Genomic DNA, 21,287 nt, shown 5'->3' with positions numbered 1-21,287 from the left:
TAAAGCTCCCAGGATTGTTTCCTTTGTGGGGAGAGACACAACTGTTAAAGTGGTATGGTACTACTTTAAATCAACAGTGCAGATGGAGCCGGAGATTCAGAAAACAAAAGCTTGAGTGTGGGAGGCATCCGCTGACAGTATGATTTTGCATTGTTTTATTCTTTATATCTGTGGGACGCAGGTGGCGCTGTGGGTTAAAGCCTCAGCGCCTAGGGCTTGCCGATCAAAAGGTCGGCGGTTCGAATCCCTGCGGCGGGGTGCGCTCCCGCTGCTCGGTCCCAGCGCCTGCCAACCTAGCAGTTCGAAAGCACCTCCAGGTGCAAGTAGATAAATAGGGACCGCTTACCAGCGGGAAGGTAAACGGCGTTTCCGTGTGCGGCTCTGGCTCTGGCTCTGGCTCTGGCCAGAGCAGCGATGTCACGCTGGCCACGTGACCCGGAAGTGTCTCCGGACAGCGCTGGTCCCTGGCCTCTTAAGTGAGATGGGCGCACAACCCCAGAGTCTGTCAAGACTGGCCCGTACGGGCAGGGGTACCTTTACCTTTACCTTTATTCTTTATATCTGAGCTAATAATACAACACGGCTGGTACTAAACATATCCCAAAGGCCAAGGCGTTATTTCTCAGGCAAATTAAATTCTTTCTCTAGAATAACTCCACGAGCTCCCCCTGCTGGTTAATATTACAGATTTCATTTCCTGTGAATTTATAAGGAGCGTCTCCACCTGCATCGTTCAGCCTGGACACTGAGGTCCGGCTCCAAGGGCCTTCTGGTGGTTCCCTCACTGCGAGGTTACAGGGAACCAGGCAGAGGGCCTTCTCGGTAGTGGCGCCCGCCCTGTGGAATGCCCTCCCATCAGATGTCAAGGAAATAAACAACTATCTAGAAGACATCTAAAGGCAGCCCTGTTTAGGGAAGTTTTTAATGTTTGATGTTTTATTGTCTTTTAAATATTCTGTTGGAAGCCGCCCAGAGTGGCTGGGGAGGCCCGCCCAGATGGGCAGGGTATAATAAATTATATTATTATTATTACTGAAATCTATGTATCACAATGGAAAAACCAGACTTGGGGGATAACGCCATCAAAATTCTTTCCTTCACTGATACTATCCCACTTAACCAGCCTGGCAGTCCTTTGTTCTTGAGATGGCGGGGTGTTGGGGGGGGGGAACTTTCAAGGAATATATTTAGCAGGTGAATAACACGTGTGATGTTGACACAGGGCTACAGCAGCACCTAACCGCCATACATGCTGTATTTCTGGCTTTGAAACCAAGATAACCCATTTATTTGCATTCCCATCTCCACATCAGAACTATATGGTCAACAGAATTATGCAGTCCGTGGTCTACGGGACTAAATGACTTCCAGCTGCTAGCGGCAGAAACTGCAAGTCCTGAGCACTCTTCTCGCTCTCAAAACATTGAACAGAGCCTCAAAATCACACGTGGCTTTACAGACACTTTGATACCTTATCCAGAAATGCTCCAGCTGTGAGACAACAGTGGCAGTTGCCAATCACCATGTTTCTCACAAGAAAAAAACACCAACAGCAAATCAGTTCACATAATCAACTTCTGAAACTTAACCAAGGCCAGTCATGTCATCTGCAAATCTCTATTGGTTTTCAAAGCCTGTCCGATCATCTCCTGGAGTAATACCATGCTTGGAAGAGGATGACTATTATAACAACAACAACAACTTATTATTTATACCCCGCCCATCTGGCTGGGTTTCCCCAGCCACTCTGGGCGGCTTCCAACAAAATATTAAAATACAACCGTCTATTAAACATTAAAAGCTTCCCTAAACTAAAACAAAAAACAAACATTCCCTACTACCTGCAGAACAGGCAGGCCATTTTGAGTGGCAGTGACTCTTCCACAGCCCCACCAGGTAATGCCAAACGGAAGACCTTTGGAATGCAAAGCAAACTCTCTACCTTCCAGCTAGAGCCGTTCCCTTGGCAGGAGCAAGGAGAGAGCAAGCAGACTCCCTTACTCACCTGTTTGCCTTCTGGAAGAAGATTGAGAGTTCCATAGATAGCAATAGTGCTCTCGGTTGAGAGGACAACTCCATTGTAACACTGGCACTAGAAGGGAGAGAAACAGAGGAGGAAATTCAGGCTGTGTGGGCCAGGCTTTTACCTGTTTTTGTTTTTATAAAGAGCAGATGGGAGCACACCACTCCCAAGGAAACACTTAGAATGCTTCATCACGAGAGCCAAGAGTTGTCTCTCGCTTAGGGATGGAGGAGGAATCCATAGGTTGTGAATTCCAAAGACGACTCGTCTGATTTGATCTGGGCAGATTCATGACGCAGATCAGATCCCGAGTCCAGGCAGGTTGCAGTCGGCAGGTTTCAGCGCTGCCTCTCCGCCCTCCCCCCTTTCAATTGTTCTGCAAAACCCCAGATATCACAGAGGAGCTAGAACACTGAGATTCCTACTGCCATTTTCACCTTGAAAAGAGAACTTGACAATGTTCCATTGCTCTCAAAAGGAACTGCATAGTAAAAAAAATACATGGCCGCACCCATGTAAGAACTTGGGGCAGCCATGTTTGAGCCATAGAATTCCGTTTGTCGTCAGGTCCCATCGCTCCCTTTTGTTCTCTCTTAGTGGTTCCCAAACTTTCTTCTCACCAGACCGCTTGAAGATTTCTGAGGGTCTTAAGAGATCTTGATGGACCACTTAATTATTTTTTTTCTGCCTGTTTTAGCGATTGTAATCCAATGTGTTGGATGATCGCTGCAGTCTTGTCCCACTCAACTTCCAGTGGGCCGCCAGATTCTGAGGACAGAGCACTCCAGAACTGGATCGTAATGGGTCCTCTTCTAAACTTTCCACACCCGAACATTATTTAATTTCCTCTCCAAAATGTGTGTTGGCTGCACCGCATTGCTGGACCACAACTCCCATCATCCTTGACCTATCAAAAGGACTCAAAGATGCTGCACACCCAGACCTCCTCCTCAGCCTCGCTTTTTCTGTATTTTCTCTTTTTTTTTTTTTATAATAATTTTTATTAATTTTCCACACATAAAATAAAGAACAATGTAACACAATATAACTTCATACTCATCGGTTCATAGCCTTTTTTCTTTGACTTCCCCATACCTCCCCATCCCTGCATCCTTGTTTAATAATTCTTTAGCAACCCTTAAGTCCATTGTCTTAGTTCCTTTTCGTAAATATTTCTTAAGTTTTTTTGTTTACTGCTGCAATTCTTTACTTCTTACCCCCTGACATCTTAACATTCCTCAATTTTACAATTATTTTTAAGATATATTTTGAAATTCTTCCAGTCCTCTTCCACTGTCTCTTTCCCCTGGTCCCGGATTCTGCCCGTCATCTCGGCCAGTCCCATAAAGTCAATCACCTTTGTTTGCCATTCTTCCAGAGTTGGTAGTTCTTGCGTCTTCCAATACTTTGCCAGTAGAATTCTTGCTGCTGTAGTGGCATACATAAAGAAAGTCCTATCCTTCCTTAACACCACTTGGCCCACCATACCCAAGAGGAAAGCCTCTGGTTTCTTAGGAAAAGTCCACTTAAGGACCTTCTTAATTTCATTATAGATCATTTCCCAGAAAGCTTTAACCTTTGGGCAGGTCCACCAAAGGTGGTAGAAAGTGCCTTCAGTCTCATTACATTTCCAACACTTATTATTAGGCAAATGATAAATTTTTGCTAGCTTGACTGGGGTCATGTACCACCGGTAGATCATTTTCATAATATTTTCTTTTAAAGCATTACATGCAGTAAATTTGATACCGGTGGTCCATAACTGTTCCCAGTCAGCAAACATAATATCATGACCTATATCTTGTGCCCATTTAATCATAGCTGATTTCACCGTTTCATCCTGTGTATTCCATTTTAACAGCAAGTTATACATTCTTGATAAATTCTTAGTATTGGGTTCCAACAATTCTGTTTCTAATTTTGACTTCTCTTTCTGAAATCCTATTTTCCTGTCCTGTTTAAACGTCTCATTTATCTGATGGTAATGCAACCAATCTCGAACCTTAGATTTTAGTTTCTCATAACTCTGAAGTTTCACCCTTTCACCATCGTATTCTATAATCTCATGATATTTTGGCCATTTAGAATCCATATTAAGCTTTTTTACTTCCCTAGCTTCCATTGGTGACACCCACCTAGGGGTTTTACTTTCCAACAAATCTTTGTATCTAGTCCAAACGTTATACAATGCTTTCCTTACAATATGGTTTTTAAAACTTTTATACACCTTTACCTTGTCGTACCATAAATATGCATGCCAACCAAAACTATTGTCATACCCTTCCAGATCCAAAATGTCAGTATTCTCAAGAAGTAGCCAGTGTTTCAACCAGCAAAAAGCTGCTGATTCATAGTAGAGTCTTAAGTCCGGCAGGGCAAACCCCCCTCTATCCTTTGCATCAGTTAAAATCTTAAATTTAATTCTGGGCTTTTTGCCCTGCCAGACAAATTTTGATATGTCTTTCTGCCACTTCTTGAAACAGTCCATCTTGTCCACAATCTGCAGCGTCTGGAATAAAAACAGCATTCTAGGCAATACATTCATCTTAATAGTAGCGATTCGGCCTAACAAGGAAAGTTTCAGCCTTGACCATATTTCCAGATCCTTTTTAACTTCTGACCAACATTTTTCATAATTATCCTTAAATAAATTCACATTCTTAGATGTTAAGTTTACCCCCAGGTATTTTACCCTTTTTGTTATTTCCAAGCCTGTTTCATTCTGAAAACTCTCTCTTTCTTCCATTGTTAAATTTTTTTCCAACACTTTCGTTTTTTGTCTGTTCAATTTAAAACCTGCTACTCGACCAAATATTTCAATTAGTTCTAATACTCTTTTAGTACTAGTGTCTGGCTGTTGCAAGGTCAATACTAGATCATCTGCAAATGCTCTTAATTTATAATGTCTAACTCCGACCTGAACTCCTTTAACCAACTGGTCCTTTCTGATCATGTTTAACAAAACCTCCAGGACTGATATAAAAAGTAAAGGGGATATTGGGCAACCCTGTCGTGTACCTTTTTCTATAGGTATTTCTTCTGTTACCACATTATTTACAATTAATTTGGCTTTTTGTTGAGAATATATTGCACCTATACCGTTTTCAAAACCTTGGCCTACCCCCATCCCTTGGAGATTCTTTTTCATAAAAGTCCAACAAATGTTGTCAAAGGCTTTCTCCGCATCCACAAAAATCAAAACTGCTTTCCTATTAATGTCAACGTCCAGCAGCTCCAAAATATCTATAATATTTCTCACATTGTCTGACATATGTCTACCTGGGAGAAAGCCTGTTTGGTCCTTATGAATCTCTTCTGCCAAAACTCTCTTTAATCTTTTTGCCAAAATGTCTGCAAAAATTTTGTAATCCACATTGAGTAAAGATATAGGGCGGTAGTTTTTGACCTGGTTCTTTTCAGTCTCTGTTTTCGGTATAAGTGAGATGAAAGCCTCTTTCCACGATTCAGGTGCCTTTTTCCCCTTCAAAATTTCATTGCAAACTTCCTTCAATGGTTGTATCAGCCATTCTTTCATCATTTTGTAGTATTTGGCCGTCAGGCCATCTGGTCCTGGTGATTTTCCCAATTTCATATTTTGAATGGCACCCTCTATTTCTTGTTCTGTTATTTCCTCGTTTAAGGTCCTTTTACTTTGTTCTGAGATTTTTGGTAAACCGTATTTTTTGATGAATTCTTCTATTTCTTGCTCGTTGGTTGGCCCTTGTGCATACAATTTCTTAAAAAAGCTTTGAAAACAATTGTTGATCTCGTTGGGTTTGTGGATAATCTTTCCATCCATTTCTAAACTTGTTACCGTATTCATTTTCTGCCTTTTTTTCAATTGCCATGACAGAAGTTTCCCACATTTATCCGCTGATTCAAAAGTTCTTTGTCTCATTTGCTTTATCTTCCATTCTATTTGTTGGTTCATGAGCTCCATGTATTGCATCTGATGAAACTTTATTACTCTCAAAATCTCATGGGACTTTGGTTTGGACCTCAACTTCTTCTCTCCTTCTTTTATTTTTTCTAAAATTTTTTCCTTCTTTTCATTTTGTTGCTTCCTCTTAATAGAATTTTGTTGAATTAGGAAACCTCGCATCACGGCTTTGCTTGCGTCCCAAATTATTCTTTTTTCCACATCTGTTTTCCTGTTGATCTCAAAGTAATCTTTTAATGTTTTAAGGGCCTTCTTATGGATCTCTTCATCCTTGAATAGGGTGTCATTCATTCTCCATCTAAAGGAACCAGTTGTTGTTAGTTTCATCTCCATCTTGACCGCATTATGGTCGGAGCACGTTTTTGGGCATATTTCTACTTTTTTTGTTCTTGACGCCAGACTGCTAGAAATCCAAATTTGGTCTATTCTTGTCCATGTCATTTTTGCTTCTGAGAAGAAAGTTCCCTCTCTCTCTAAAGGATTCTTTATTCTCCAGATGTCAATCAAGTCCATTGTTTCAGTCATTTCAAAAAAGATCTTTGGTAGTCTCCCTTCTTTCGAGATCACTTGTCTCTGTGCTTTATCCATGTTTGTTGAGACAACTCCATTCATATCTCCCATCATTAGGATTTTATAATCTAAAAAGTCAACTAATGTCTCATGCAACTTCCTAAAGAATTCAGCCTTCCCTTCATTTGGGGCATAAACTCCCACAATTAGTATCTTTTCTCCTTGAATTTGTATTTCAATTGCCAGGTATCTTCCTTGTTCATCTTTAAATATCAATTTTGGAGCCAACTTTTCCTTTGCATAGATCACCACACCTCTTTTCTTTACTTTATCTGATGAGATAAATTCTTGACCGAGTCTCTTATTTATCAGTAATTTCCTATGTATCCTGGCAATATGGGTTTCTTGCAAACATATTATGTCTAATTGTTCTTTCTTCAGAATGTGAAAAACCTGTCTTCTTTTCCGAGGAAGGTTCAAACCGTTACAGTTCCAACTAAGGAGTTGCAGAGACATTTTGTATTTAGGTAGCTGTTCCTCCAACTGCTCCAAGCTTCTGCTCTTCCTCCGATGGTGGTAGTGGAAGTCCAAATGACAAATTTGCTATATCAGGTGGTTCCCTCTCCTCCACGGTTCCTTTCTGCAGATCCTCCAGGTACTTCTCCAGAAATTGTTCTTTGTCCTGAATTGTTTTTATTTTAATCTTCCTTCCTTTGAAGTTAAAGGACAGTCCTTGTGGAAACTCCCATCTGAATGGTATAGTGTTTTTCTTCAGCAGGTCTACTAAACTTTTGTAATATGTTCTCACCTCTAAAATGTATTTAGGAATGTCCTTAAAAATCTGTATCTGACAATTTTGGATCACCAATGCCTTTTGATAATGCAAATTCAATATTCTATCTCTTTCTTCTTTTGATCTCAGTGTAATTAGACAGTCCCTTGGTTTTTTATCCTGCCTTCTACCCAGTCGAAAGGCTGATATTATCTCAAGTTCCTCATCTTCCTCCCATTCCTCCTGCCAAAAAGTTATGATGTTCTCTGTAAGAAATTTCACAAGGTTGTCCCCTTCCCCTTCAGGCACCAATCTAAATTTTAAATTCTTCTCTTTACGTTGAAGTTCCAGTAAGGAGAGGGCTGCATCATGCTCATTCACTTTTTTAATAATAGGCCCAAATTTTTCCCTTGTCTCTTCTGCCGTTGTTTTTGCACTTTCTGCAATCTTTCGTGTTTCTGAACTTTCCTGAATTAATCTATTTATAGAATCTGTGTTCGATGTAACACTAGCTGTATTCACATCCAACCTTGTTGTCAACTCTGTTAATTTTTTAGAATTCTCTGTCGATAGTTTTGTCAATGCTTCCAGGGATTGATTTATTTTAAGTAGTGCCTGAGTCATAGGATCCATAGAAGCTGGTGTTTTTTCCTGCACCGCTGCAGTTCCTGATATAGAGGCCCTTTTCTTGTGAGATTGTTTTGCTTTCTGCCTTGTTACTATCTCTTCTGTAGGGGCACTCATATCCTCAAGGTCGTTTTCACAGAGTTGATTCCCAGGTGGAAAATCCCACTGTTACTTTTTCAAGTGCAACAATTTCACATAGAACCCTCTAGAGGGAGCATTCAATTGTATCCCAATGGCAAAGATAGAAGAAAACAAAGAGGCAAGGAAGTATAACAGTAGCCAGAAGTTTCCAATATCCAAATTGTAATGTCTCTATTTTCTATGTGGCCAAAATGCAACAAAGTACGTCTAAGGTCCGGTAACTTTGTTACAAACAAGTCCCCACTTCTCAAAGTTTGACAGTCCACGTCCCGGTGTCTTGTTTGGGCAGCCCGACCCCAGGGGGTTTGGCAATGGAAGGTCTTAATTTTCCATTAATTTTCCAGCAGTTTAACAACGTTCCAATCCCTTCCCCCCTTCTCCTGCCAATCTGGGGGGAGGTTTTAAGTCCGATGTCAGTTTGACAGCTTAAAAAAATTAGAAAGATTCCCTTTAAGTGCAGCTTGATTTTCGTTGCTTTATCTCTTCTGCAGTTCCGGGGAGGCAGACTTCCTTAATTTTTGCCTTTCCCGTTTTCAGCCAAATTTTCTTTTTTTTTTTTTAATGTCCCGTTACTTTTTCAATCTTACTCACGGGTGTTGTGGTCAAATTCCAATTGCAGGAAGGAATCGGCGCTCTCCGCTCATGGCGACGCGGCTTCACTCCGCTAGCTGGGTGACGACTCTCAGCACCGCGCTTACCCCGATGCCGCTCAGAAGCCTTTAAAAAGGCTCCCTCACAGTACCGGGGGGCGCAAAGGGTGCCCACCGAATCTCCTTTGTTCACAGGCTCCGCGCCTGTGATTTTAGGGGTCCCCCGCTTGCCGTAGCGGGTGAGACCCGAACTAACGGAGCAGTCCTGCCTCGGAGCTCGAGGCACGGACCGCCATTAAGCGCTGGCGCCGACCGGAAGTCCTGTATTTTCTCTTTGTTAACGTGTGACCCTGGCGGTTTGGGAGTGGAAGAAGAGTAAAAGCAAGGGGTGTTTTGTGTGTGTGTGTGTGTGTGTGTGTGTGTGTGTGTGTGTTTTGAAGAAAGAAGGGTGAGGAGAGTGTGTGTATGTGCACACACACACACTTCAAAGCAGCTTACCAGTTCGTCTGATAAGACGCATTGAAGGAATCCTGTGCCGTCTCTTAATACAATAAACATCAAGTTCTTCCCTAGCAAAAAAGAAGCGTTAGGTGTTAGAATTTAAATTTCCTTTCGTTGAAAAGCATCCTTCATCCCCTTCCATCCCAAACCATCAAAACTATTTTACTATTAAAAAACAAAACAGGGAAGATACAATATTTCCAGAGGGGGTGGGGAAGAGAGAAGTCCCACGACACTTTAAATACATATATGATTTTATTTTGTGGAGAAGAGCTTGGAACTGCATGTGAAAGAAGCATGGAGAGAAAGAGGGAACAGGCTTGTTCACATATTATCCTGAACACAGGTACAAGTGCTTGTGTGGAAAAGGGTTTATACTTCTTAATTTGTGCAGCTCGCCTACTGTGTACACAGCTTGTACACTCGTCAAATGTAGTGTGTGAAGATCGAAAGCAAGAGAGAAACTAAGGATGAATCTACACACAGGGAAAACCCCACTATAAATAAGTCAGAAATTAAATTGTTATAACAAAAGAAAAAAGGTTACGAAAAATTGCAAAGAATTATTTTTTTGCTCTCCAGCTCCATCTGCTGTTGCATGTTTAAAATGCATTCAAAAGCTGTTTTTTAAACTAATGCCTTCCAGGGTGTTCTAAGAAACAAGTGAAGTCAAGGAGCCTGCTATTATCACTATGTTATCACCAGAATGCGGCAGCTAGACTGGTAACTGGGGGCGGCCGCCGGGACCATATTAACACCGGTCCTGAAAGACCTACACTGGCACCCAGGATGTTTCCGAGCACAATTCAAAGTGTTGGTGCTGACCTTTAAAGCCCTAAACGGCCTCGGCCCAGTATACCTGAAGGAGCGTCTCCACCCCCATCGTTCTGCCGAGACACTGAGGTCCAGCGCTAAGGGCCTTCTGGCGGTTCCCTCACTGCGAGAAGTGAGGTTTACAGGGAACCAGGCAGAGGGCCTACTTGGTAGTGGCACCCACCCTGTGGAACACCCTCCCTTCTGATATCAAGGAAATAAACAACTATTCGACTTTTAGAAGACATCTGAAGGCAGCCCTGTTTAGGAAAGTTTTTAATGTTTGATGTTTTATTGTGTTTTAAATATTCTGTTGAAAGCAGCCCAGAGTGGCCCACTCAGAGTATTTATTTATTATACCCACTCACTCACTTATATTTATTATAAGTAATAAATAAATAATTAATCATTTCTTTTTTTCCTTTCTCCTCCTGTGACGAGGCTGCATTTTATTGTTTTAATGTTGTATTTTAATCTGGTTTTTAAGTTGTATTCATTATTATTATTGGTTGTTAGCCGCCCTAAGCCCAGCCTTGGCTGGGGAGGGCGGGGTATAAATAAAATTTATTATTATTATTATTATTATTATTATTATTAATCACTTAATGCCAAAATAAGCTTCTAAGCAGTTTGCATAGTACAAAAACACAAAAATATAAACTTCTATAATTCAAGATGCAATACAGCAACCCCGTTAAAGTATTACTGTACTTAAAATATGCACAATAAATATAAGCCTACATGCACAGATGCAAAGGACTACAGAGCTCACCAGGGATTTTACACCCTCACAAGGAAGTTAAACTAACTGAGGTGCAAAGCTGCAGCTCTGAACTATTGGTTTCAGTTTGCAAACAGCGGAGCTGAAAGGCCCATGAAATAAAAAAGGAGCATCACATTCTGTGCAGTGACCAAATGCATGCAAGGTAAGAACTAAGTCATTTTCTGAGGGGAAAGTGCTCTGAAACAGCAGCCCAAGTCTTAACAAAAGATAGGCTGCTTTGATAAGATACGTACTACGAACTACGTCAGTCTACTAAATTAAACTGGCTTTCCCTAAGGAAGCTTCAACTTGGAAGTTTTGCAACGATGCTGGTTCTCTCACAAATTTTCTAGGCTTCAGTCCTTTTGAGGGGCAGTTTGTTGTTCCCCCTTTACAGAACTGGTTCCTTTTAACACGGCACTCACCTTGTCTACGCAGCCTGTGGACCCAGCCAAAGACCTTGACTCTCTCTCCTCTGTGGGCCTCTAAGTGACGAATTTTCACCTGTTAGAAAGCAGCCGAGTAAGTTGTTTTTCTTTGAAAATATTATCAAGATATACACACAGATTGCTTGCCTAACACCGAATCAAGAATACGAAAGAAACTCTCCTTGAGTGTTGTTGCTTTTTTCCTCAGATACCGTTTACAATACCTTACGCATGAAAAGCAAAGCAAGACACATTAGAAAATCTCCAAGTCTCGCCAGTTGTATCAGGACCAACCAATCTATGTCACAAGACAAGGAGCAAATACCGTATTTTTCGCTCCATAAGACGCACCTAACCACAAGACATACCTAGTTTTTACAGGAGGAAAACAAGAAAAAAAATATTCTGAACGAAACAGTGGATGTATGATTTTTGTGGTTCATGCTGTGGCCGCAGACATGTGATTTGAGGGTGAGTTTGGGGTAGCCCAATGCAAAAACCCTGAGAATCCATGTGGATCTGTGCTTTGTAACCATGTTTTTGCGCCATTGCAGCCCCAGGCAACAGTGGGTGCGTGATTTTTTTGGTGCAGGCTGTAGCCATGGACATGCTATGTGATCTGATGGTGAACTTGGGGTGACCCAATGCAAAAATCCTGAGGATCCATGTGCTTTAAAGCAGCCAACCGGACAGGAGCAGCTTACAGCCGTGTAAGCAGTTCCTTTCCTCTCCCGCTTTGCTGCTTTTCAGCGACCTAAGTGGGGAGGAGGGAGGAAAAGAGCACGCTTGCTTTAAAGCAGCCAACCGGACAGGAGCCACTTACAGCCGTGTAAGCAGCTCCTCTCCCGCTTTGCTGCTTCAAAGTGAGCCACGGAGGAGGGAAGGAAGGGGAACCATGGATCCTCTGCTCTCGACTGCAGCAGGATCCCCCCGCCATCCATAGGCATTCACTCCATAAGACGCACAGACGTTTCCCCTTACCTTTTAGGAGGAAAAAAAGTGTGTCTTATGGAGCGAAAAATACAGTAGTTTGAGTCTAACCTCAAATGTGTCAAAATCTAGATGGATTTCCTGATCTGCTCTTTTTGGTGGAAGGAAAGATATTCTTTCCAATCCAATTCTCCTGCCAGAGGAGGTGGAACGATTCAGTGAGCTGGGAAGCCAATTCCATGCATTTCTGCAAGCTAAATTTGGCAGCCTGCCTGGACACAAGCACTCAAGGTCACTTTCCACAGCTAACACATGGCGGCTGCAACCCCACGCATGCTTATTGGACAGAAAAGCCCTAAAGCACCATCATCAAATTTCTTAAACCCTGAATCACCAGCAGGTTCCAGGGTGGGGTTACAATAATTTGAAATTCGGTATCAACAACAGTTAAAACAGATTACAGAAGCATGTTTCAGGGGCTGAAGAGTTCCATTTTTAGCATTCACCGAAAGCTGTATAACACCTCTGTGGGGAGGAAATTCTACAACTCAGGGGTTGCCACAGAGAATGCCATCCCCCCCAAAACTTGATGGCAGCAGAACGACAATGAGGGCCCCTTCTGCTGACTTTAACAACCAAGAAGGGAAGGAAGCAGTCTCTCAGATAGTTCCGGCCTAAGTTGGAGCATGCTGATAAAATTTTAACACATCACTTGGCAAGACAGGCGAACTAATGCCAGCGTACTGGAAGAAGCAGAGATCGCCAGTGTCAAAGCAATGATTCTTCAACATCAACTTCGTTGGACTGGTCATGTCGTGCGGATGCCTGATTTATCGTCCACCAAAGCAGCTACTCTATTCCGAACTTAAAAATGGAAAGTGTAATGCTAGTGGTCAACGAAAGAGGTTTAAAGACTCTCTCACAGCAAATCTAAAAAAAGTAGTATAAGCACCAACAGCTGGGCAACACTGGCCTGCGAGCACTCCAGTTGGAGAACAGCCTTTACCAAAGCTGGCAGGGGCTTTGAAGACGCTCGAACTCAGGAAGAAAAGAGAGAAACACGCTAAGAGGAAGGCACGCTTGGCAAACCCTCACCACGATCAACTCCCGCCCGGAAACCTATGCCCCACTGTGGAAGGACGTGTGGATCCAGAACTGGTCTCCACAGTCACTTATGGACTCGTTAAAGCCATGTTCATGGAAGACAATCTTACTCGGGTACGAGTGATCGCCAAAGAAGATAGTTGCCTTTTAAGCATCCAGTCATACGATCAGGGAAGGGTTCCCCCCCTACCATTTCAGGGCATGATTGGGACGAAGCAGAGATTTTAATCTGCGTTAAGGCATGGATCCAGAGGCTTACATAGTTTGACATCTGCAGGGTCTGTAAGACAGAGTTGTTCCGCCTGGCCTTTGGCTTGGAATCAACTTGATCCCCTCCCCCTCTTTCCTTTTCCCTTTCTCCTTCTGTAATGGAACTCCTATTTGGGGACTTCCCTGGCTTTTTTTCTGGCCCACGTAGGACCAGTCTGGATAGTTGGCCTTGGTGAAGATTTGACGTTTTCATCCCCAAAACGTTTTTGATTTGAGTTTCTACTGAAATGAGGCTGCAGTTTAATGTTGTATTCTAATCTTGTTTTTAAGTTGTATTTTAATCAATTCTTTACATAGCTGGTGTTAGCTGCCCTGAGCCCGTCTTGGCTGGGGAGGGCGGGGTATAAATAAAATTTATTATTATGGACCCAAGTGCAACAGTCCTCTCCCCAAATGTGATTCCTGCATTGCAGGGGGTTCAACTAGATGACCCCTAGGGGTCCCTTCCAGTTCTATGATTCTCAGCATCTGGTATTCAAACGCACACTGAGAGCAGAGGTGGAATATAGCCACTGTGGCTAGCAGCCATTGTTATATACGCTTATCTGCCATGCATTTGTCTAATGATCCAGATGTTTAGAAATACTTGGGTTTCTAACACCGAAAAAAGAGAGCTAAGTTTATTTTGAATGTGCTAGACTATAAACATGCACAATACAGATTCCCATTCAATGTTTGGAACCTCCTACTATCGCTTTAAATCAGGGGTGTGGAACCTGGGCTACATTGTTGGGCAAGGGACGTGGGTGGCGCTGTGGTCTAAACCACTGAGATCTTGGGCTTGCTGATCAGACGGTCGGCGGTTCAAATCCCCACAACTGAGTGAGCTCCCGTTGCTCTGTCCCAGCTCCTGCCAACCTAGCAGTTCGATAGCACACCAGTGCAAGTAGATAAATAGATACTGCTGAGGCAGGAAGGTAAACGGCATTTCCGTGCACTCTTTGTTTCTGTCACGGTGTTCCGTTGCACCAGAAGCGGTTTTGTCATGCTGGCCACATGATCCAGAAAGCTGTCCATGGACAAACACCGGCTCCCTCAGCGTCAAAGCGAGATGAGTGCCACAACCCCACAGTCGCCTTTGACTGAACTTAAGCCCTGTTTAGGGAAGCTTTTAATGTTTGATGCATTGTTCTTGTTGTTAGTCGTTTAGTCGTGTCCAACTCTTCGTGACCCCATGGACCAGAGCACGCCAGGCACTCCTGTCTTCCAATGCCTCCCGCAGTTTGGTCAAACTCATGCTTTGAGAACACTGTCCAACCATCTCGTCCTCTGTCGTCCCCTTCTCCTTGTGCCCTCCATCTTTCCCAGCATCAGGGTCTTTTTCAGGGAGTTTGATGCATTACTGCATTTTAATATTTTGTTGGAAGCCGCCCAGAGTGGTTGGGGAAGCCCAGCCAGATGGGCGGGGTATAAATAATAAATTATTATTATTATTTTTTAACTGTCCAAGTGTCTTTTACCTTTTTCTTTTTTATATACTGTTGGACTCCCAATCCCATGGGCCAGGGATGATGGGATGAGTTGGGAGACCAATATAAGGAAGCAACCACATTGCCTACACCCCCCAGCGTATGTCATTTACAAGTGGTCTCCCCTCACAGCCTCAAAAGAGCTGGTTAAGGTTGTCTGCAAAAGCACTCAAGCTTTACTCACACATTTGGGCTCTGGGAGACTGGGGTCATTCTTAATGATTATCTTCTTTGCTTCCTCCAAGTTCTTTTCACGGCGCAAGAGATCTTCTTCCTGCGGGTTGTTTTAAAGAGTGGTTTAGTCGAGACTCTACTCTGAACGCAAGCATGTGGGGAGTGATCTGGGAACACTAGAACCAATGGGAATGTTAGCATTAGAAGGGTGACTAGTGGGGTGCCACAGGGTTCTGTCTTGGGCCCGGTCTTAGTCAACATCTTTATCAATGACTTGGATGATGGACTCAAGGGCATCCTGATCAAATTTGCAGATGACACCAAACTGGGAGGGGCGGCTAACACCCCAGAGGACTGGATCACACTTCAAAACGACCTTGACAGATTAGAGAACTGGGCCAAAACAAACAAGATGAATTTTAACAGGGAGAAATGTAAAGTATTGCACTTGGGCAAAAAAAAATGAGAGGCACAAATACAAGATGGGTGACACCTGGCTTGAGAGCAGTACATGTGAAAAGGATCTAGGAGTCTTGGTTGACCACAAACTTGACATGAGCCAACAGTGTGACGCGGCAGCTAAAAAAGCCAATGCAATTCTGGGCTGCATCAATAGGAGTATAGCATCTAGATCAAGGGAAGTAATAGTGCCACTGTATTCTGCTCTGGTCAGACCTCACCTGGAGTACTGTGTCCAGTTCTGGGCACCACAGTTCAAGGGGCATGTTTAGCCTGGAGAAGAGGAGGTTAAGGGGTGATATGATAGCCATGTTCAAATATATAAAAGGATGTCACATAGAGGAGGGAGAAAGGTTGTTTTCTGCTGCTCCAGAGAAGCGGACACGGAGCAATGGTTCCAAACTACAAGAAAGAAGATTCCACCTAAACATTAGGAAGAACTTCCTGACAGTAAGTGGAATTTGCTGCCAAGGAGTGTGGTGGAGTCTCCTTCTTTGGAGGTCTTTAAGCAGAGGCTTGACAACCATATGTCAGGAGTGCTCTGATGGCGTTTCCTGCTTGGCAGGGGGTTGGACTCCATGGCCCTTGTGGTCTCTTCCAACTCTATGATTCTATTCTATGATTAAGGCCCCATTTGAGCTACAGTTCCCAGAATTCCCTGGGGGGATTGTTAAACCTCCACTGGGAGTCTTGAAGATGCCACAAGAAAAAGGAGCAACGTTTGCAAACCTTACCTCTTTCTTTTCTCTCGCTTCAGCTTTTTGTTGTTCCCTGTGCCACAGCTTTTTGACATTCTTCAACTGGGTCTTGGAAATGGTATCCCATCTCTAGGGCAGATGAAAAGAAGAGAAAGCGAAAGCATAATTAAGAGAGTTATGCTTTCGCTTTCCGATGAAAACATAAGAAGAAGAAGAAGAAGAAGAAGAAGAAGAAGAAGAAGAAGAAGAGGAGGAGGAGGAGGAGGAGGAAGAAGAAGCGGAGGAGGAAGCGGAGGAGGAAGAGGAGGAGGAGTTTGGATCTGATATCCCACCTTATCACTACCCGAAGGAGTCTCAAAGCAGCTAACAATCTCCTTTCCCTTCCTCCCCCACAACAAACACCCTGTGAGGTGAGTGGGGCTGAGAGACTTCAGAGAAGTGTGACTAGCCCAAGGTCACCCAGCAGCTGCATGTGGAGGAGCGGAGAAGCAAACCCAGTTCCCCAGATTACGAATATACCGCTCTTAACCACTACACCACACTGGCTCTCCCCCAGGGTCCGTCTAGTGGCCAGCCAGATGACTCAAAGGTTCGTTAGAGCTATCATCCCCTTTCCCCAATGTTCAGAAAATAAGTGCTATTATTTACACTGTCAAAACTGCACCATCCAGGGGCAAGAGGAGTTATCCAGCAAGATTGAGAGAACCCCAAAGTTTTGCAGAAACACAATATATTAGCAAAAGCAGGAGGAGGAGGAAAATAACATAATGGAGTCTCAGGGAAAGGGTGTGGCTAGCTGACTGGTATAGTGAACAGAGTACTCCACACTGCAACATTTTGTCGCAGGTACCTTTTTGTCACCGTTGATTAATCCTCCATCAATATGTTTAATCCCCCTTTAAAGCTAACTAAGTGAGTGCCATCACTACATCTTGCAAATTCTTATGTGTTGTTGTGCAGACTCTATATTTTGTCTGTCCTGAATCTACTGCCAATCGAAACCAAATCCTTTCACCGTGGAAACGGCAGAAAAACACCCATTAATACTTGTCAGGGAACTGCCATCGGAGCCAGAGGGAGAGGGAGGGCTCCAGAGGGATTCCGGAGAGCGTCCCGGGAGGGAGAGAAGCAGCCCATCTTCTGGGGAAGGAAATCAGCGTAGCACCAGTGGAGAAGGGGGGCCGATGGGGGAATCGGCGAGGTGGCTCCATGACTCCTCGCCGGGGACCAGCGAAGAGAGCACAGGTCCTCCGCTGCCCAAGCCCCCCCACCCCCACCCCCCGCGCAGGAGGCTTCCGTGCAGGGAGAGTAGGCGGAGATTAGGCGTCAAAGAGCTTCTTTGCTGGAAGAAGTTCAAGAAACGCCCACTGACGGATTCTGCCAGCGATTGAGTCAGCCACGGGTGAGTGGCTGTCCGGACAGAAAAGGTTCACTCAGGCAACCCAGCCAGGTGTGGAGCCGATTTACGCACGAGCAACCCCTAGAACCATCACAATACTCAACCTCGTCTTTTTTTTGCGAGTCCACGTAGATCGTAGGAAATGGCTCCTTTCCGGCAGACAGCAAAGCCTTTAAAAAGAGAAAAGGATGGAATAAGTTTTGTTTTAATTTTTAAGACAGCTAGTTCTAAAAGCAGGGGCAGCCAGTGCACTTTCAGACTCCAACTCCCAAAATGCGCCTGGCAAATTTTGAACGCTGCCCTGAATGCTCTTTGGAACCCCATTGTGCAGACAAATGCTAAGGATGCACAAGGCAGGCAATCACAGACACTGTGCAAACTGCTGCAAGCACTGTTGCACCAAGCACTTTGCAGCTGCCGTAACCTCAGGAACCACCACAGAATAAGCCCACTGACTGGCCTTGGATGTGAACTCCTGGGGGGAAATGGGAGAAGCTAAACTGGGCTTGTCAGGTACCTTCAGAGCTGTTTTGTAAGGCTTCTCCTGTGACCCGTCTCCAGTAACATCACTTCCCTCTCGATCAGAGACATAGACCTCTCCTGTAAAAGCAGGCATGGAAATTAGGAGTCTTACACATAGCACACATTCATTCACACAGAGATCCATTTACACAAAACGGTTGCTTTGCACTCAATAATGTTTAATAGTCTTATTGTATTTTAATATTCTGTTGGAAGCCGCCCAGTGTGGCTGGGGAAACCCAGCCAGTTGGGCGGGGTATAATAAATAAATTATTATTATTATTATTATTATTATTATTATTATTATTACCTCTAAAAACTGGTGGGGAACCTCTGATGCTGCTCTGGAGGCCCTAAGACTCTCAGCTCCCTTCACAGCCGACCACCGGCCAGGTTGGATGGGGCTCAAGGGAGCTGGCAGTCCAACATTTAAAGATGGAGACTGTCGATGGATCAGACTCGGCTAGGAGAGCATGCAGAGAAGAAGGTACTAATCTCCTCTTTGGAATGGCTACCAATGAACTCATTCTCTGAGCAACAACTCTTAAGTAGCCCAAACAGCTCCACCCATACACAACAGAATGGCGTTGGTAGGTGTGGAGGAAGCATATAATAAGGCAGGGGTAGGTAACCTAGGGACGCGGGTGGCACTGTGGGTTAAACCACAGAGCCTAGGGCTTGCCAATCAGAAGGTCAGCGGTTTGAATCCCCGCGACGGGGTGAGCTCCCGTTGTTCAGTCCCAGCTCCTGCCAAGCTAGCAATTCGAAATCACATCAAAGTGCAAGTAGATAAGTAGGTACCACTCTGGCGGGAAGGTAAACGGCGTTTCTGCGCACTGCTCTGGTTCGCCAGAAGCGGCTTAGTCATGCTGGCCACATGACCCGGAAGCTGTATGCCAGCTCCCTCGGCCAGTAAAGCGAGATGAGCGTCGCAACCCCAGAGTCGGTCACGACTGGCCCTAATGGTCAGGGGTTCCTTTACCTTTCGGTAACCTAAGGCCTGTGGACCGGATGCGGCCCAATTGCCTTCTCACTCCGGCCCATGGATGGTCCAGGAATCAGCATGTTTTTACAGGAGAAGAATGTGTCCTTTCATTTAAAATGCATCTCTGGGTTATTTGTGGGGAATAGGAATTCGTTCATTTTTTCCCCCCTTTAAAATACAGTCCGGCCCACCACATGGTCTGAGGGACGGTGGACCAGCCCATGGCTGAAAAAGGTTGCTGTCGCCTGTAATAAGGCATCCAAGACCCTTCTTCAAGGACCCTCACCAAGTGAGGCAGACCAGGCGGCTGTGGCCAAAATCAAGCTTTTCTATTGCAGTACCATCCTTCCCAAAGAAGCCCAGTATTAAAGACTTCAATGTCCTTTTGGCTCTAAAAAGAAGACTCTGTACAGTTTCGGTTTCATTATCTATAATGATTTGTTTGTTTTCCCCTCCACCTCTGTCTTTAGGTAAAGGTAAAGGGACCCCTGAACAGTAGGTCCAGTCATGGCCGACTCTGGGGTTGCGGCTCTCATCTCGCTTTACTGGCCGAGGGAGCCGGCGTACAGCTTCCGGGTCATGTGACCAGCATGACTAAGCCGCTTCTGGCGAACCAGAGCAGCGTACGGAAACGCCGTTTACCTTGACCGCCGGAGCGGTACCTATTTATCTACTTGCACTTTGACGTGCTTTCGAACTGCTAGGTTGGCAAGAGCAGGGAGCGAGCAACAGGAGCTCACCCCGTCACGGGGATTCAAACCACAACCTTCTGATCGGCAAGTCCTAGGCTCTGTGGTTTAACCCACAGCGCCACCCGCGTCCCTACCTCTGTCTTTAGCTGTTTCTATTTTATCTTCTAGATTCAGGTAGGTAACCCTGTTGGTCTGATGCAGTCGAAATAAATAAAAATATTGTCCAGTAGCACCTTAGAGACCAACTAAGTATGTTCTGGGTATAAGTGTTCGTATGCATACATTTATCTGAAGAAGTGTTCATGCACACAAAAGTTTATACCCAGAACAAACTTCGTTGGTCTCTAAGGTGCTACTGGACAATTTTTTTTCCCAATTATTCCTATTTTATCTATAAGCCACCTTGAGTCCCTGTTAGGGGGGGAAGTGGGATAGAAATAAATTAATATTAATGTTATCTGCTTTAAACTAAAAGCCATGTTCTACTGATATGGAGAATGCCCAGGACATGCTAACAAAAAAGGCATCTATACCACTTTGTTTTACATTTCTTTAAAAAATAGAGAGAGAGAGAGCAGCGGATATCAATATGGTGTCCTCCAGATTTGCTGGACTTTCATCAATCAGAGATGATAGGACTTGGAATTCAACAACATCAACTGCTGCTGCTTTAGGGTTTCAACAAGAGCACAGTGCAGGTTTGGGGTGCAGCTACCGCCCCCTAAACCTTCCTTTAGCACTGCCAATTGAGGGGAGAGTTAATCCCCCCCCCCCAAGTGCACTGCCAGCCTCAAACCTACAGAGCAGGAGAGGCAAGTTAATTCCATAACATTTCTTCTCATTACCTAAGGCAGGGCTTCCAATTCTGTGTCTCACAAGCTTGCTTCAGGTGGTCTGTGGATTTGTAGTTGAAAATGGGGGACAGTCACCCCAAAGCGGCTAAAAGGCCAGTCACTTCGCTGCGAAAATGACAAGCGAGGGCCTACCACAAAATGTGGCAGCGCAAAGCTCTGCCTTACACAATTTCAGTGTGGATCAAAATCAATGATTTTAAAAATTATATTTAAATTGGATTGTTATTATTTAAATCAGATTTTTAAAACAAAATGCTTTTGGAGAAAAAAAATCTTTCTAAAGATAGTTTTCTGTTTAAGTTACATTATAGTCCAAAAGCTATTCATCAGGAAATAAGGATTTGTTTTAAGTTTTTCATGTGTGCTAAAACTCAGTCTAAGTTTTTGTTTTTGTTTTTTTAAAAAAAGTTTAACCACATCAGTTAACCAACATGGATACATATGCTATAATGTTATCGCTTTAGTTAAATAAAATTGTTTAAATTGTTATTAAGCAAATTATTATTTTTCTCCTTCCAACAAAGTACAGCAGAAGAAGTTGTCCGGATATAAGTTACCTTATTAAACCTCACAAGAATTTCATAATTATCTGTCTGTGTATTTCTAACAGTACTGTATAAGCA

At 43.8% G+C, this 21,287-nt stretch overlaps 1 protein-coding gene across 1 annotated transcript in view; it reads right to left on the bottom strand.

Moving 5' to 3' along the window:
* NARS1 (asparaginyl-tRNA synthetase 1) overlaps positions 1–21,287 on the bottom strand; it is a 34,518-nt gene that overhangs the window by 11,841 nt on the left and 1,390 nt on the right. Inside the window, exons 2-8 of the mRNA XM_079994909.1 lie at positions 18,129–18,211; positions 17,716–17,781; positions 16,249–16,341; positions 15,066–15,155; positions 11,106–11,184; positions 9,102–9,172; positions 2,006–2,092 (exon numbers count right to left, since the gene is read on the bottom strand). Coding sequence (XP_079851035.1) covers positions 2,006–2,092; positions 9,102–9,172; positions 11,106–11,184; positions 15,066–15,155; positions 16,249–16,341; positions 17,716–17,781; positions 18,129–18,211 — 569 coding nt within the window. The remainder of the gene's footprint in view (positions 1–2,005; positions 2,093–9,101; positions 9,173–11,105; positions 11,185–15,065; positions 15,156–16,248; positions 16,342–17,715; positions 17,782–18,128; positions 18,212–21,287) is intronic.

The sequence above is a fragment of the Podarcis cretensis genome (assembly GCF_951804945.1).
Source record: "Podarcis cretensis genome assembly, chromosome: 11".
In the NCBI taxonomy this organism is placed as follows: Eukaryota; Metazoa; Chordata; class Lepidosauria; order Squamata; family Lacertidae; genus Podarcis; species Podarcis cretensis.
This window is presented reverse-complemented; position numbering and strand designations above follow the sequence as displayed.